The sequence below is a fragment of the Podarcis tiliguerta genome (assembly GCF_965153285.1).
Source record: "Podarcis tiliguerta genome assembly, chromosome: 3".
NCBI lineage: Eukaryota > Metazoa > Chordata > Lepidosauria > Squamata > Lacertidae > Podarcis > Podarcis tiliguerta.
Genome location: NC_139536.1, coordinates 35704571 through 35716740, shown reverse-complemented (window position 1 = coordinate 35716740; position 12170 = coordinate 35704571). Strand labels below are relative to the sequence as shown.

Genomic DNA, 12170 nt, shown 5'->3' with positions numbered 1-12170 from the left:
AGCACAGGGCATTCCATTCTTGGCTGATGAGAGAGAAGGTCAGCCTTCTTGAAATTTATTTTCTCCCCTCATACTTCACACCGTTCCCTAGAAGCTTGTACCACAGTTTAAAAAAACAAAACAACAGGCATAATTGTGTGTTTCCATTCCATAACCCAGGGTTTACTGTCTCTGTGTGGAATTCAGATGCCTCACAGGAACATAAGACAAAGCAATAGAGGAATCTGCCCATTTGTAGGCTAACCTTGCTTCCTGAAGGTGGCGCCTCTGCCAAGGAAGAAGGGGGAAAGGCTGTTTCTATAACTGGTTTTACGCAATTTTCTCAGAACATTTCCTACCGATGGTTGTTACTGCAGAAACAGAGAAGAAGAAGGAGCCAACAAAGTCCCATCTGCCCAGGCTCGTGTTTCCCTTAAGGTAAAGCCCACTCTTGTAGGCCTGGATGATGCCCTGCAAAGAGATAAGAAGGAATAAGAATGAGAGTTCCTGGCAACAAGGCAGCTAAGTCAGCCTGGAGACTGTCAGACCAAGGCAAGATCGGAACTTGCTTTTCTGGCATGGCACGTATTTAAAACATGAATAGACTCCTTCCTCTAAGGCAGGCATAGGCAAACTCCAGCCCTCCAGATGTTTGGGACTACAACTCCCACCATTCCTAGCTAACAGGACCAGTGGTCAGGGATGATGGGAGTTGTAGTCCCAAACATCTGGAGGGCCAGAGTTTGCCCATGCCTGCTCTTAAGGGGCTATCATAGATGATAATAATAATAATAATAATAATAATAATAATAATAATAATAATAATTTTTTATTTATACCCCGCCCTCCCCAGCCAAGGCCGGGCTCAGAGCGGCTTACAAGCAATAATAAAAACCAGATGAATGATTACAACTTAAAAACAAAAGTAAAGTACAACATTAAAATAATGGAACATTAAAATATTAAAATGTAGCCTCATCGCAGGAGGAGAAGGAAAAGAAAAAAGAAAGAGAGGGAGGGAATCAAATTGACTCCAAGCCAAAGGCCAGGTGGAACAACTCTGTCTTACAGGCCCTGCGGAAAGAAATCAGATCCTGCAGGGCCCTGGTCTCATGAGGCAGAGCATTCCACAAGGCCGGAGCCAGAGTTGAAAAGGCCCTGGCTCTGGTTGAAGCCAATCTAACTTCCTTAGGGCCTGGGACCACTAGGGTGTTGTTATTTATGGACCTTGAGGCTCTCCATGGAGCATACCAGGAGAGGCGGTCCCGTAGGTACGAGGGTCCTAGGCCGCGAAGGGCTTTAAAGGTCAAAAGCAGCACCTTAAATCTGACCCTGTACTCTACCGGGAGCCAGTGCAGCTTGAAAAGCACGGGTGAATATGCTCCCATGGCAGAGACCCCGTGAGGAGCCTCGCTGCAGCATTCTGTACCCGCTGGAGTTTCTGGGACAGCTTCAAGGGCAGCCCTGCGTAGAGCGAATTACAGTAGTCAAGCCTGGAGATGACCGTCGCATGGATCACTTGGCTCCATGGGGCTTTTTATGTACAGCAATTGTAAGGATAGGTTGTGTTTTCACCTTGTTCTTTAAAATGCATTGGAACTGCTGCTGTTTTAGTGTTTTTAACTGCACTGAAGTCTGCCCTAGGATCATATGATAAAGGTCAGGTAAAATTACTCTTAATAAATAATGGGATGGGGCAGTTTTTAGCTTGAACATGCAGACCACAGTATATATGGAACACGGAAATTACTTAGTTGTAGTCATATGGCATAATTACTCCACAGTAGTTACAACAGCCAGAGGTGTAGGGAGCACAGAAGCAGTGAGGAGATGCACTGTAAATGTGGCTAGTTACTGAGGAGTAAAGCCCCATCATAGTTTTTTGCCACTGGGTGATCTTGAGTTAAACTGTGAATACACCAAAGGGTTAAGGTGCATATGGGCCACACAGATCCAATTTTTCTCTGAGTATTCCCCCCCCCCCCATACACATTTTCCCACATGCAAATACTGTCAGTTGAACTCTATCTCAGTGCTTCCCATCCACGCTAGTGGGCAACGCTTGGATATATGTGCACTGTGTATTGCCCCACCTCCCACAATTAGTACTTCCCACCTTCCCTGAAACCTGATGTGCATTGTGGGCACGTCTGGAAGCATTTGTTTAACTGTGCCAGCAGCCAATTTCTTACTTTGCTTTAATATCCAATGTAACCGACATACACATAACAGCTTATTTAATAAGTTAATTTAAAGAGTGTTACAGTGTGTGTGTGACATACCCTGCCTTGCTAATAGCCCACCCTTCCTGAATTCTGGAAACCATGGGCATGCACACAGGTATTTGTTTCTTGTGCACATGGCCATTATGATTACTATCTGTATACAAGTTTTTCCATATACAAGTTTTGCACAGAACAATGGGGTTTTTTTTAAGTGTGTGTTAAATACAAATATTATTTATTTGTGTATCTGAAGCCAATACAAAAATAAAATTCCCCAAAAGAGCCCCACTAGCCCACCTGCCAATGAAAGGTGGGGATGGAGTGACAGATGGCATCCAGCGAAATGTCACCATACATGTTTTAAAAAGTACCCAAATAATGTGCATCCACTTATGCAATATCCACAAATTGGGAAAACCAAAATTTAAAGGGGGCGGGGAAGTGCAGACTACCACTTGAATAAGGACAACGTTGTGTTGACAGTGTAAAAACCAAACAAACGTGCACACATCCATTTTATACTGGTGTGTGTGCGCGCACGCACAAAGCCCTAATTGCTACCTTTTAGCTCATAGGGTAAGGTTACCAGACATCCCCGTTTCCTGGGGACAGTCCCCAGATTTACAAATCAGTCCCCTGACAAAATCCATCTATTTAGTAGGAAGTTGAAAAGTGCCCCCAAATTAATTTTTAAAAATCTGGTAACCTCATCATAGGGTAGCTGTGACTACAGAGGGCAGGGGAGAATCACATAAACCACTCCATGGAAAGAAGATGGGATATAAATTTGAACCGATAGCTGCCTCTTTCACAGTGATCCTTTGACTAGGCAGAGAGAAGCCTTTGTTTCCCCTGTTTATACTTTCCCTGTTCATGCATGAGGTGACACTTTATTCCACCTGCTAAAGCTTAATTAAGATGTTGGGACATAACAGAGAAGGGAAATTAAGTTATTAGTTATATTTGCACTATTGATTTTTGATCCACGCTTGCTCTTGGTCCATCCTGCTTTATTAATATACAAGGAAATATATATTTTATAATAAAATGCTGAAATGAAGAGAACAGTCCCTGTTCTTAGTTGCCCTGGCAATACTTTATAGGGCCAGCCTGCTTGTGATAATGGCTTTAATTAGTTCTGTGAATTTGGAAGCTGGCAATATGCTGCCACCTTCCCAGGGAAAAGCTATAACTCAGGTAGGATTCTTGGCCTCTGGCAGGACGAGGTAGATCTCTCTGGCCTGTGGCAGCAGTCTGAGCTGTTAGGGGCATATGAGGCACATGGACTTGAAATCCGTTAACTCTTGCAGAAATCCACCTCAGAGCTTGAATGGCAATTTTGTAGGGAGGAGAAACTGGAGGGAAGGGTACTGCCATGACATGCCTGTGGGTTCCCCTCCCTCCCTCCCAGCACCTCCCCTCTCCATGCCTCAGTTTCCCCCTTTCTTTGTTTTGCCAGGAATCTAGGCTGAGTAAGCACAGTTCAAAGAGTTAATTCCAACACATAAGCAGCCCTTTTATGGTTGGACTTAATTCTGATATACCAAACAGAGGACTTGAAGAATTCTAGGTCCATTTTGGCATCTTAATTGCACCATGGATTTTATGGTGAGATGTGTCCTGTGATGACATTGCAGAGGAAACTGGTAACATGGATTGATTACAACATTGCTGCCAGCCTTCTTGGTTCTGCAGGTTTAAAAATTGTTTTGTTATAAATGTTTATCAAACAACAGCAGGAGCTTTTCCCAGTATGGAATCATGGATTTAAGAGTGCGTGTTTTTAAAGAAGGGAGACCTACTTCAATTTTAAGTAATGCAATAGATGCCCTATGTGACTCCCAAATAGTTGATGTAGGAACACATACACTAGAGCTACACAAATTGCTTCACCACATGACAAGCAAGATATGTTCTTAGCAACATTTTTTTATCCCCCCTTCTAACAAACAATGACCCTTAGTATAATAAAGCATCTTTATAGACCCCAATGAATGAGTAGATAAAATTTAAATTGCCTCAAAATGGGCCCATTATTCCAAAAAATGAAGCCTTAAGCATTAAATAAACGACACTGATAGATGATAATGACCATCCAGGATCTGTTTCTTATGTCTTCTGGCAAGCATCATCACTTTATCTTACTGTAACTAATAGATCTAATGTTAGAATAGATTCCAAATCTGGACAGTAATCTTGGGATAATGAATCAGGAATGTCATAGCCTCCATTAAGCAGCACTTCTCATTTATTTAAAAGATACTGAACATATTTTTTGTGGGAATATCAAGATGACTTAGCCCTTGTTCACACATCACATTAAGCCATAGTTGCAAGACCCTGTGGAATGCTCAGTGTACCTGTGTGCACTGCTGAAACCATGGGTGTTGCGGTCTTCCTTTGCAGCTGGAAAGCAAACCATGGCCTGCCTTTGCATTACGTCCAATCCTGGGCTCATGGTTGGTTTCCTTCAAACAAACAAGTGCTAAGTCCAAAGCAAACTTTGGTTACTGAGAGGAACCAACCACAAATCCAGGTTCAGGTGCAACACTAAGTGAGACCACGGCTTGTTTCCCGGCAATGGGGGTGGAGTGAAGCACCCATGATTTCAGCAGTATGAACAAACATACTTTGTGTTCTCATTAAACCAAAGATAAAATAAACTATGGTTCAATGCGACATATGAGCCATTATTGGGTGACATATCACCCATTATTGGGTGATAGTTTTCAGGGTCTTCTAAAAAGCCTTGGAGAGGATTACTTTATAAGCCATATCTGAAATCAAAGTTTCTTTGCTGGAGTACCTGCATCTGAGTGCCAGATTATTATGGTGTTTTGAAGTTAGATGGACCTTGCCCTTTCCAAATGAAAGTTATTATTTCTCCACATTATTAACACAGATAAGTAACAACAATATATTGGGGTGAATATTAATCTTAATGCGTCTTTTCAGGTACATAGGTGAAACATCATAAACCCTAACTGGCTCCTTATCTTAGAGTCTTTACTACAAGAAAGGTTCTCTCCCACACTGATAATGTGGAAGAAAATCAAACCAGTGAGAACATATCCGCAAACAAGACACGCGTGGAAGCATCATTGGGCTCCCAATGACCCTTACGAAGGATTACCAAAACCTGCTCCTGCTCCCAAGGAAGCTATGAAACTTGGTATATAGATTGTGGTCCAAGAAGAGAGAGCTTAACCATGATCCTGCCTTTCAATGACATGCTAAGCCAAACCTTGGCTTAGCCGCTGTTGCACTGTGCTATGCTAAAAGATCTGGAGGGAGGAAAGCAGGTGCTATAGCTTGGCTTACTGTGATGTGCAAACCAAGTCAGTGAATCATGCTCATCTCATGCACCTCCTGCATTATAATTGGGGGCTAGTCATGTCTCAGTCTCCCTATTGTGGAAAAGGGAAGACTAAAGAACAGTGGGATGAGATGAAACCAACCAAGCTCAAAATCAACTACTTCTCTCCCTCACCCAGAAAGGTTCTCCCAAAGACTAAGCCACAAAATTCAAACCAGACTGTGCCAGAAGCAAGAGTAGAAGCCCAGAGGGTACACCAAATTGCCTACATATCAGTTGACTCAAAAGAGTGAGTCCAGCTTGTAATTGCTATGATCAAAAGAACCAGTAGCAAATCACAAGTGGATAACAGTCTTCTTTGCTTTTTTTCAATTGATCTGCTTTCTCTAACCCTTATCCTTCCTCATCGATTAACTCTGCTGTTTGTTATTTTCACCTACCAAATCGTATCTAAAAACCCTTTTATACTGCAAGTGCCCTGCCTTTCTGTTTATCTTGTAAAGCCAGTTGAACACATTAGGTGGTGTATCAATAATAATAATAAAATAACGTTAAGCTTAGGAGAAGTGATGTGAAACACAACACATGACTTAACATCTCTATATGCTACTTCATTTTGGCCATGCTCTCCCATGAGTTCTTCAAGGACAGTCACATCCAAATATGGGAACAATGTCAACAGAAAATAGCACTGAGATATTTTTTTAAAAAATATCCACGGTCATTTGTCTTGCTCATAGCAATAGCTATTTATATTTACATAGCAGTACTTCAAGTATATTTCTCAGGACATCTTATAATAGGGAAAGGAAGCCTATGGCCCTCCAAAAGTCATTGGACTGCATCAGACCTAGCCAGCAAGATTATTAGTCAGGGGTGGTGGAAGTTCTAGTCCAGAAACATCAGTTGTTTTCCCTGCCATGTCTTATAAGAACCCCATAGGGCAGCATTCTCATCTCCATATTGCAGCTCAGAGGGTGAAGCAGCCTTGCTCAAACAGCAGAATGTGAAGTACCAACAAAACAGCCTTCTTCAACTTGGTGCTTTCCATAACAATAAAAGGAGGCAAATGGTTAATTATTTTGTTTGTGGTTGGATTTGTAGTACCATGACAAGATGGCACTATTTGGATTGACTGCATTAACGACACGGTACTTCTGTCTGATAATGTGATAATGAAGAAGCTCATGACTGAGGGAACATCTGAACTGAGGACTTCCTGCTCAGACTCTCAGATGTCCCAGCTCACATGCATTCAGCATCTCATGCCCCATGTGACATTCTTCCCTTTCAGCAGGATGGGAGAACCGTTCCTCTCACCATCTCTTGACCTTTGGCCATGCCAGGTAGGGCTGATGGAACTTTCTTGCACAGTATCCCTATCTAGGGATGAGGAATGGAGACCCTTTGGTCCTCCAGATGCTTTTGGATTCCCAACTCCCATCAGCCCCAGATGCAGTGCCAATGAACAAGGTGGATGCGAGTTGTAGCCCAACATCTGGAGGACCCCAGATTCCCCATGGCTGCCCTACTGTTTCAGGCAGGGCTTTTTTTTTCAGGGAGAGCTCAGCTCCAGCACCTCTCAAGTGGGCGCCATTGCCATTCTAACATGGCACCTCTTTTTCTAAAAAAATAGCACTGGTTTCAGGTATAATGTGGTCTTCCTCAAAGTCTTGCGTTTTTGGACAGGCGGTTTCCCTGGTTTCTACAGAAAACTCCTTATCGCAGAACCCTTTCTGCGGGGGCCCTTTTTGCCTTCCCATCCAACTGACGGTGGTACAACCATCTTCGTGGATGTGCAATGCTTCGCTGTACCCTAGTATTTCCCGAAGGGCTGGCCTGTCCATGGACTTCTACTTTTCCTTTTTGCAAAAGCTCTTCCGGACAGACTTCCTCCCCACGCGCCAGGCACCTGCTTTGCCACATTCCCACGATTGTACAGTCCTCCATCAGCCAGTTCTTTCCCCTCTCCCAACCTGCTTTCGGGCCAGGACCGGCCTTGGAGCGCGTGGAGACAAGCGTGCCTCTGCCCGCGTGCAAAGCGCCCTCCCCTCAACCGTAAGAGCCCCACATTAAGTATCTACAAACAACAGCCTAACGGCCTGAGGGGAGAGAGGAGCATGCGAGGACAAGTTTCGCACACAGCCGGCGCCTCCCTTCCCTCAGGGGATTCGGCCCAGCCCGGCCGTCGCCGTCCCGTCTGCCGTCCCCCTCACTACCCCGGGGCTCAGGGGCGACGCTCTCCTCGGAGACAACGGGACGGGCTCGCTCCCCACCCCGACACCCCCGGTACCTTGGCGAGGTCCTCGAGGTCCTCCCTCTCGAGGCACGTGTAGTTCTCCAGCAGGTCCCACTTCTCACTCAGCAGCCGCCCCGCCATGTCTCTCTCGCGGGGCGACTCGAGCGCCCAGAACGCGGCGCTGCCCAGCAGCAGGTAGCTCAGGTAGGCGAGCAGCAAGAGCGGCGTGGCGGGAAGCCGGCGGCCCGAGGACGAGGCGGCTCCCGGCGTCGCCCGGCCGCACCTCCCGCCGCAGCCGCACATCGCCAGCTTCGTGCCTTCACCGGCCTGCGCGCAAGTTAAGTGGGCGGCAGCGGCGCTGGGCCACACTCGGCCAGGCGGGGGAAGCGGCTCCGAGCTACCCTGGCGGCTTCCCCTAAGACGCCGGCGGCTCTCTGATGCTCGGGGAGGAGCCAAGGCAGCGCCTTGCGCTTTTCAAACCGGGCGAGTAGCTCCGCTTCCGTCAGTCGCAGCGCGCTCGCGGAGTTTGGCCCGCGGGAGCGAACTTGGGGCCCTTGGGGAGGCGTTGGGTGCCCAAAACCCTCCAGAAGGGCCGCAGCATCGCCGCCCTGCACCCCGCCAGCCCCTGGAAGTAAACGTTGAGAGGGGGAATGCTGGCCACAGAGTAGCTACTCAAAGGGTAACCCACATTTGGTGCGTCTCAACAGTGGAGGAGAGACCTGCGGCAGCATTAGGTCGCCAGAGATGGGCGGAGCAATTCTAACTAGGTAGATGCACATAAACTGCATCCTAACTGCTTCTGGTCAGAAGGTCAGTGGTCAAAATCGGGGGAGGTCAGCGAAAATTTGGATTTTCTGGTCTTCCACGGACTCCTGTGGATTTAGTTACACCTGCATTTTGAGTGGTGCAAGTGGGTGGGGCCAGCTAATCAAGGGAGTTTGGGTGCAGCCCCCGCCACGCCCACCACCTTTGGCATAATTTATGGCAGCAAGGCTTTCCCTCACCCATAAATAGATCTGCCAGAAGTCAGCTCAGCCAGGGGGACTTACACCGCATACTTACCTCTCTTAGTCAATGTATCTAGTGATTAGGAGTGTGGTGTTAAAATTTGCGCTCTACACACTATGGTTTTGGATCATGCTGCTACAGACTATCACTCCAGCTATAAAAGTGCTATTTCAGTTCAGGGATGATCCAGTTAATAATAAGTGTCTAGGATCATTCTGGACTAGACAAATGAGGGATGTTTTTAAGTGTAAAGGAAATAAACATTTGGGGGGCGGCAATGCAGGGCTACAAAATGACACTGAAGCATATCCATTTTCCTTAACATTCTCTTGCAATATGGGCCATGCAGTATTTATTTTATTTCTTCACTTTCTATCCCACTCTTCATCAGCATACGATCCATGGGCAAGTTACATCATCAAACATATACAACAAATCCAAATACAACATGATACATTACACTGTGAAAGTAAAACACAACTGGAATTCTTACAAATAGTCCTACAGTCCTGCCACTACTTCACCAGGTTTACAGCTGACCGCATAACATCAAGCCCTATCCCAAGGCCTGGGCAAAAAGGCAAGTCATTAGCTAGTACCAGAAGCCACACTGTCAATGTGAGCTGTACTTTGGAGTGGAGGGTCCCTGCTTTTCCTTATTTTGATTCCTTCTCTTTAAACTGGACTCGGACAGGACAGCACTACAAACAGGGGACTCTCTATAAAGTAGGGCAGAAGGCTGCCTTAGGAAACAGGAAAATACCCATCATGCCTAGGGAATTTCAAAGGAGTCCAGCACAAACATGTCAACTAACTTCCCTACTTTCAGTAGAAGACATTCATTTCCTTCTTGCCCTGTTTAAAATGAACGTCACAAGTGCTCTGCTGGATCAAACACCTATCGGGTCCAGCATCCAGTTCCCAGTGGCCAACCAGATTCCTGGTAATCAGAGGCTTGCTGCCTTCCAATAGTGACAATAGAACATAGCCATTGTGGCTAGTTTGCCACCGACAGCCTTATTCTCCATGAATTGATCGAATCCTATTTTAAACCCAACTTGGTGGACACTACTACATCTTGAAGGAATGAGTTCCATAGTTTAACTATGTGCTGTATGAACAAGTACTTTCTCTTTCTCTGCCTTAAATTTTCCAGCATTCAGCTTCATTTGCCTTGTAACTTTACCCACCTTTCCTCCAAACTAAAAAGTCCCAGATGGTATAACTTTTCCACATAGGGGAGTTGCTCCAACTCCTTGATCACTTTGGTTGCTCTTTTCTGAACTTTAGGAAGAGAAGCTTTGGATTATTGGCTGTGAAGAAAGATGCCTAGAAGAGTATTACCATTCCCTGCAGCACCTTTGTGATGAACGAATGCAGGGGTAGCCAACCTATTATCCTCAGCATGTTTTGGACTTCAACTCCCATCAGCCCCAGCCAGCATGGCTAGTGCTCGGGCATCAGGGGAATTGTAGTTCTCAACACCTGGCGGGCACCATATTGGTTAACCCTGAACTAATGTGACTGAGAGGATTCTTTAATGCACCCTGCTTCATGAAGTGGGGGTACATGCCTGGAATTTTCCACCCACAACAGAAACTGAAGCCATGTAGAGAAGCAGGAGCTGCAGCTGAAATTCAGAATAATGGGCTTTAGTGGCCAGCAACCAGACTGATAGTGCAAAGGAATTATGACTGATTGCTGGAACACTAGACCAACCCTGTTGCCTCTGAACAGCCCAGAAACAATGAAGGAGGACATCCATGGGCCTTTCCAGCTCTGCTTTGCACCCTGTCCTGGATGATGGGAGAAACAGATGTAGTACATAAGCAAGGCCATCTGGGTGAAAGGGGCAGCACAGGTCCCCAGTTCCTAACTACTGACATAAAGGTAAAGGTACCCCTGCCCGTACGGGCCAGTCTTGACAGACTCTAGGGTTGTGCGCCCATCTCACTCAAGAGGCCGGGGGCCAGCGCTGTCCGGAGACACTTCCGGATCACGTGGCCAGCGTGACATCGCTGCTCTGGTGAGCCAGAGCCGCACACGGAAACGCTGTTTACCTTCCCGCTAGTAAGCGGTCCCTATTTATCTACTTGCACTTTGATGTGCTTTCGAACTGCTAGGTTGGCAGACGCTGGGATTGAACAACAGGAGCGCACCCCGCCGCAGGGATTCGAACCGCCGACCTTTCGATCGGCAAGCCCTAGGCGCTGAGGCTTTTACCCACAGCGCCACCCGCGTCCCTAACTACTGACATAGGCACATAAAAACATGAATAACGGATACAAGTGTCAGGACCCCCAGAGTCTAGAACCAGTAACTTTGGGATCTCTATGCAGCTTCCCCATGTGGCAAGCTGGTAAAACATCTTTAGAACAATAGGTTGGAACATCTTCCTGGCAGTGAAGATTCTCATCCAGCTGGGTTAGCTTTTGTGTATTCCTAGTCAGGAAGGGCTATAAAGGAGTTACTGTCTAGAAAGAGGCCTTCCTTAGACAACAAGGCTCCTGGCTCTGGTGTGTGCGTGCTCTTTCTGTGATCAACAGAATCAGTAGCAAAACCCAAGGGAAAACAGACTTTCAATTCTTTGCTTTTTTCAATTGATCTGCTTTTTGTAACCCTTATCTTTTTTCATTGATTAACTCTGTACATTTACCGTACTGTTTTTGACTGCTGTTCATATTTCTAATTCTACTTGGAAATTCATTAGTTTATTGTATCTCTTTAAATAATTCCAAAAAATCCCCACTCTTCCCATATCTTTCTCTCATCTTGGACTCTTATCTTTGTTGTCATAGTTGCAAGTTCCACATATCCAATCAACTTACAGTGGTGCCTCGCAAGACGAAAAGAATCCGTTCCGGGAGTCTTTTCGTCTTGCGGTTTTTTCGTCTTGCGAAGCAAGCCCATTGACGGAGTAGCGCTATTAGCGCTATTGGCACTTTAAGGGCTAAAAACGGCTTTTTTAGGGGTGGGGGATTAGCGGTTTTGCTGTTAAAATGCTTTTAGCAGCTTAGCGATTCAGAATTAGCGGTTTTGCTGCTAAAATGCTTTTAGCAGCTTAGCGATTCAGAATAAGGGGTTTTGGAGCAAAAAAAAATTCATTTTTTCCCCGTCATTTTTCGTCTTGCGAAGCAAGCCCATAGGGAAATTCGTCTTGCGAAGCGCCTCTGCAGACGGAAAACCCTTTCGTCTTGCGGGTTTTCCATCTTGTGAGGCATTCGTCTTGTGGGGCACCACTGTATATTGCCATTCTTCTTTTGTTGGAGTTTTTTGTCCTTCCATTTTTTAGCATATAATATCCTAACCACTGTAGTTGCATAGTGGAAGAGGCTAAATTTCTTTTTATTAGTTATGCTTAGGGGGGGGGGAAGCCAATTTTTTTTCTTTTTCTTTCTTTCTT

General features: G+C 45.8%; 1 protein-coding gene across 1 annotated transcript in view; it reads right to left on the bottom strand.

Moving 5' to 3' along the window:
- Nucleotides 1-8200, bottom strand: part of KCNK17 (potassium two pore domain channel subfamily K member 17) — a 30792-nt gene extending 22592 nt beyond the window's left edge. Inside the window, exons 1-2 of the mRNA XM_083434566.1 lie at nucleotides 7814-8200; nucleotides 339-450 (exon numbers count right to left, since the gene is read on the bottom strand). Coding sequence (XP_083290692.1) covers nucleotides 339-450; nucleotides 7814-8062 — 361 coding nt within the window. The 5' untranslated portion in view covers nucleotides 8063-8200. The remainder of the gene's footprint in view (nucleotides 1-338; nucleotides 451-7813) is intronic.
- Nucleotides 8201-12170: the final 3970 nt, after the last annotated feature.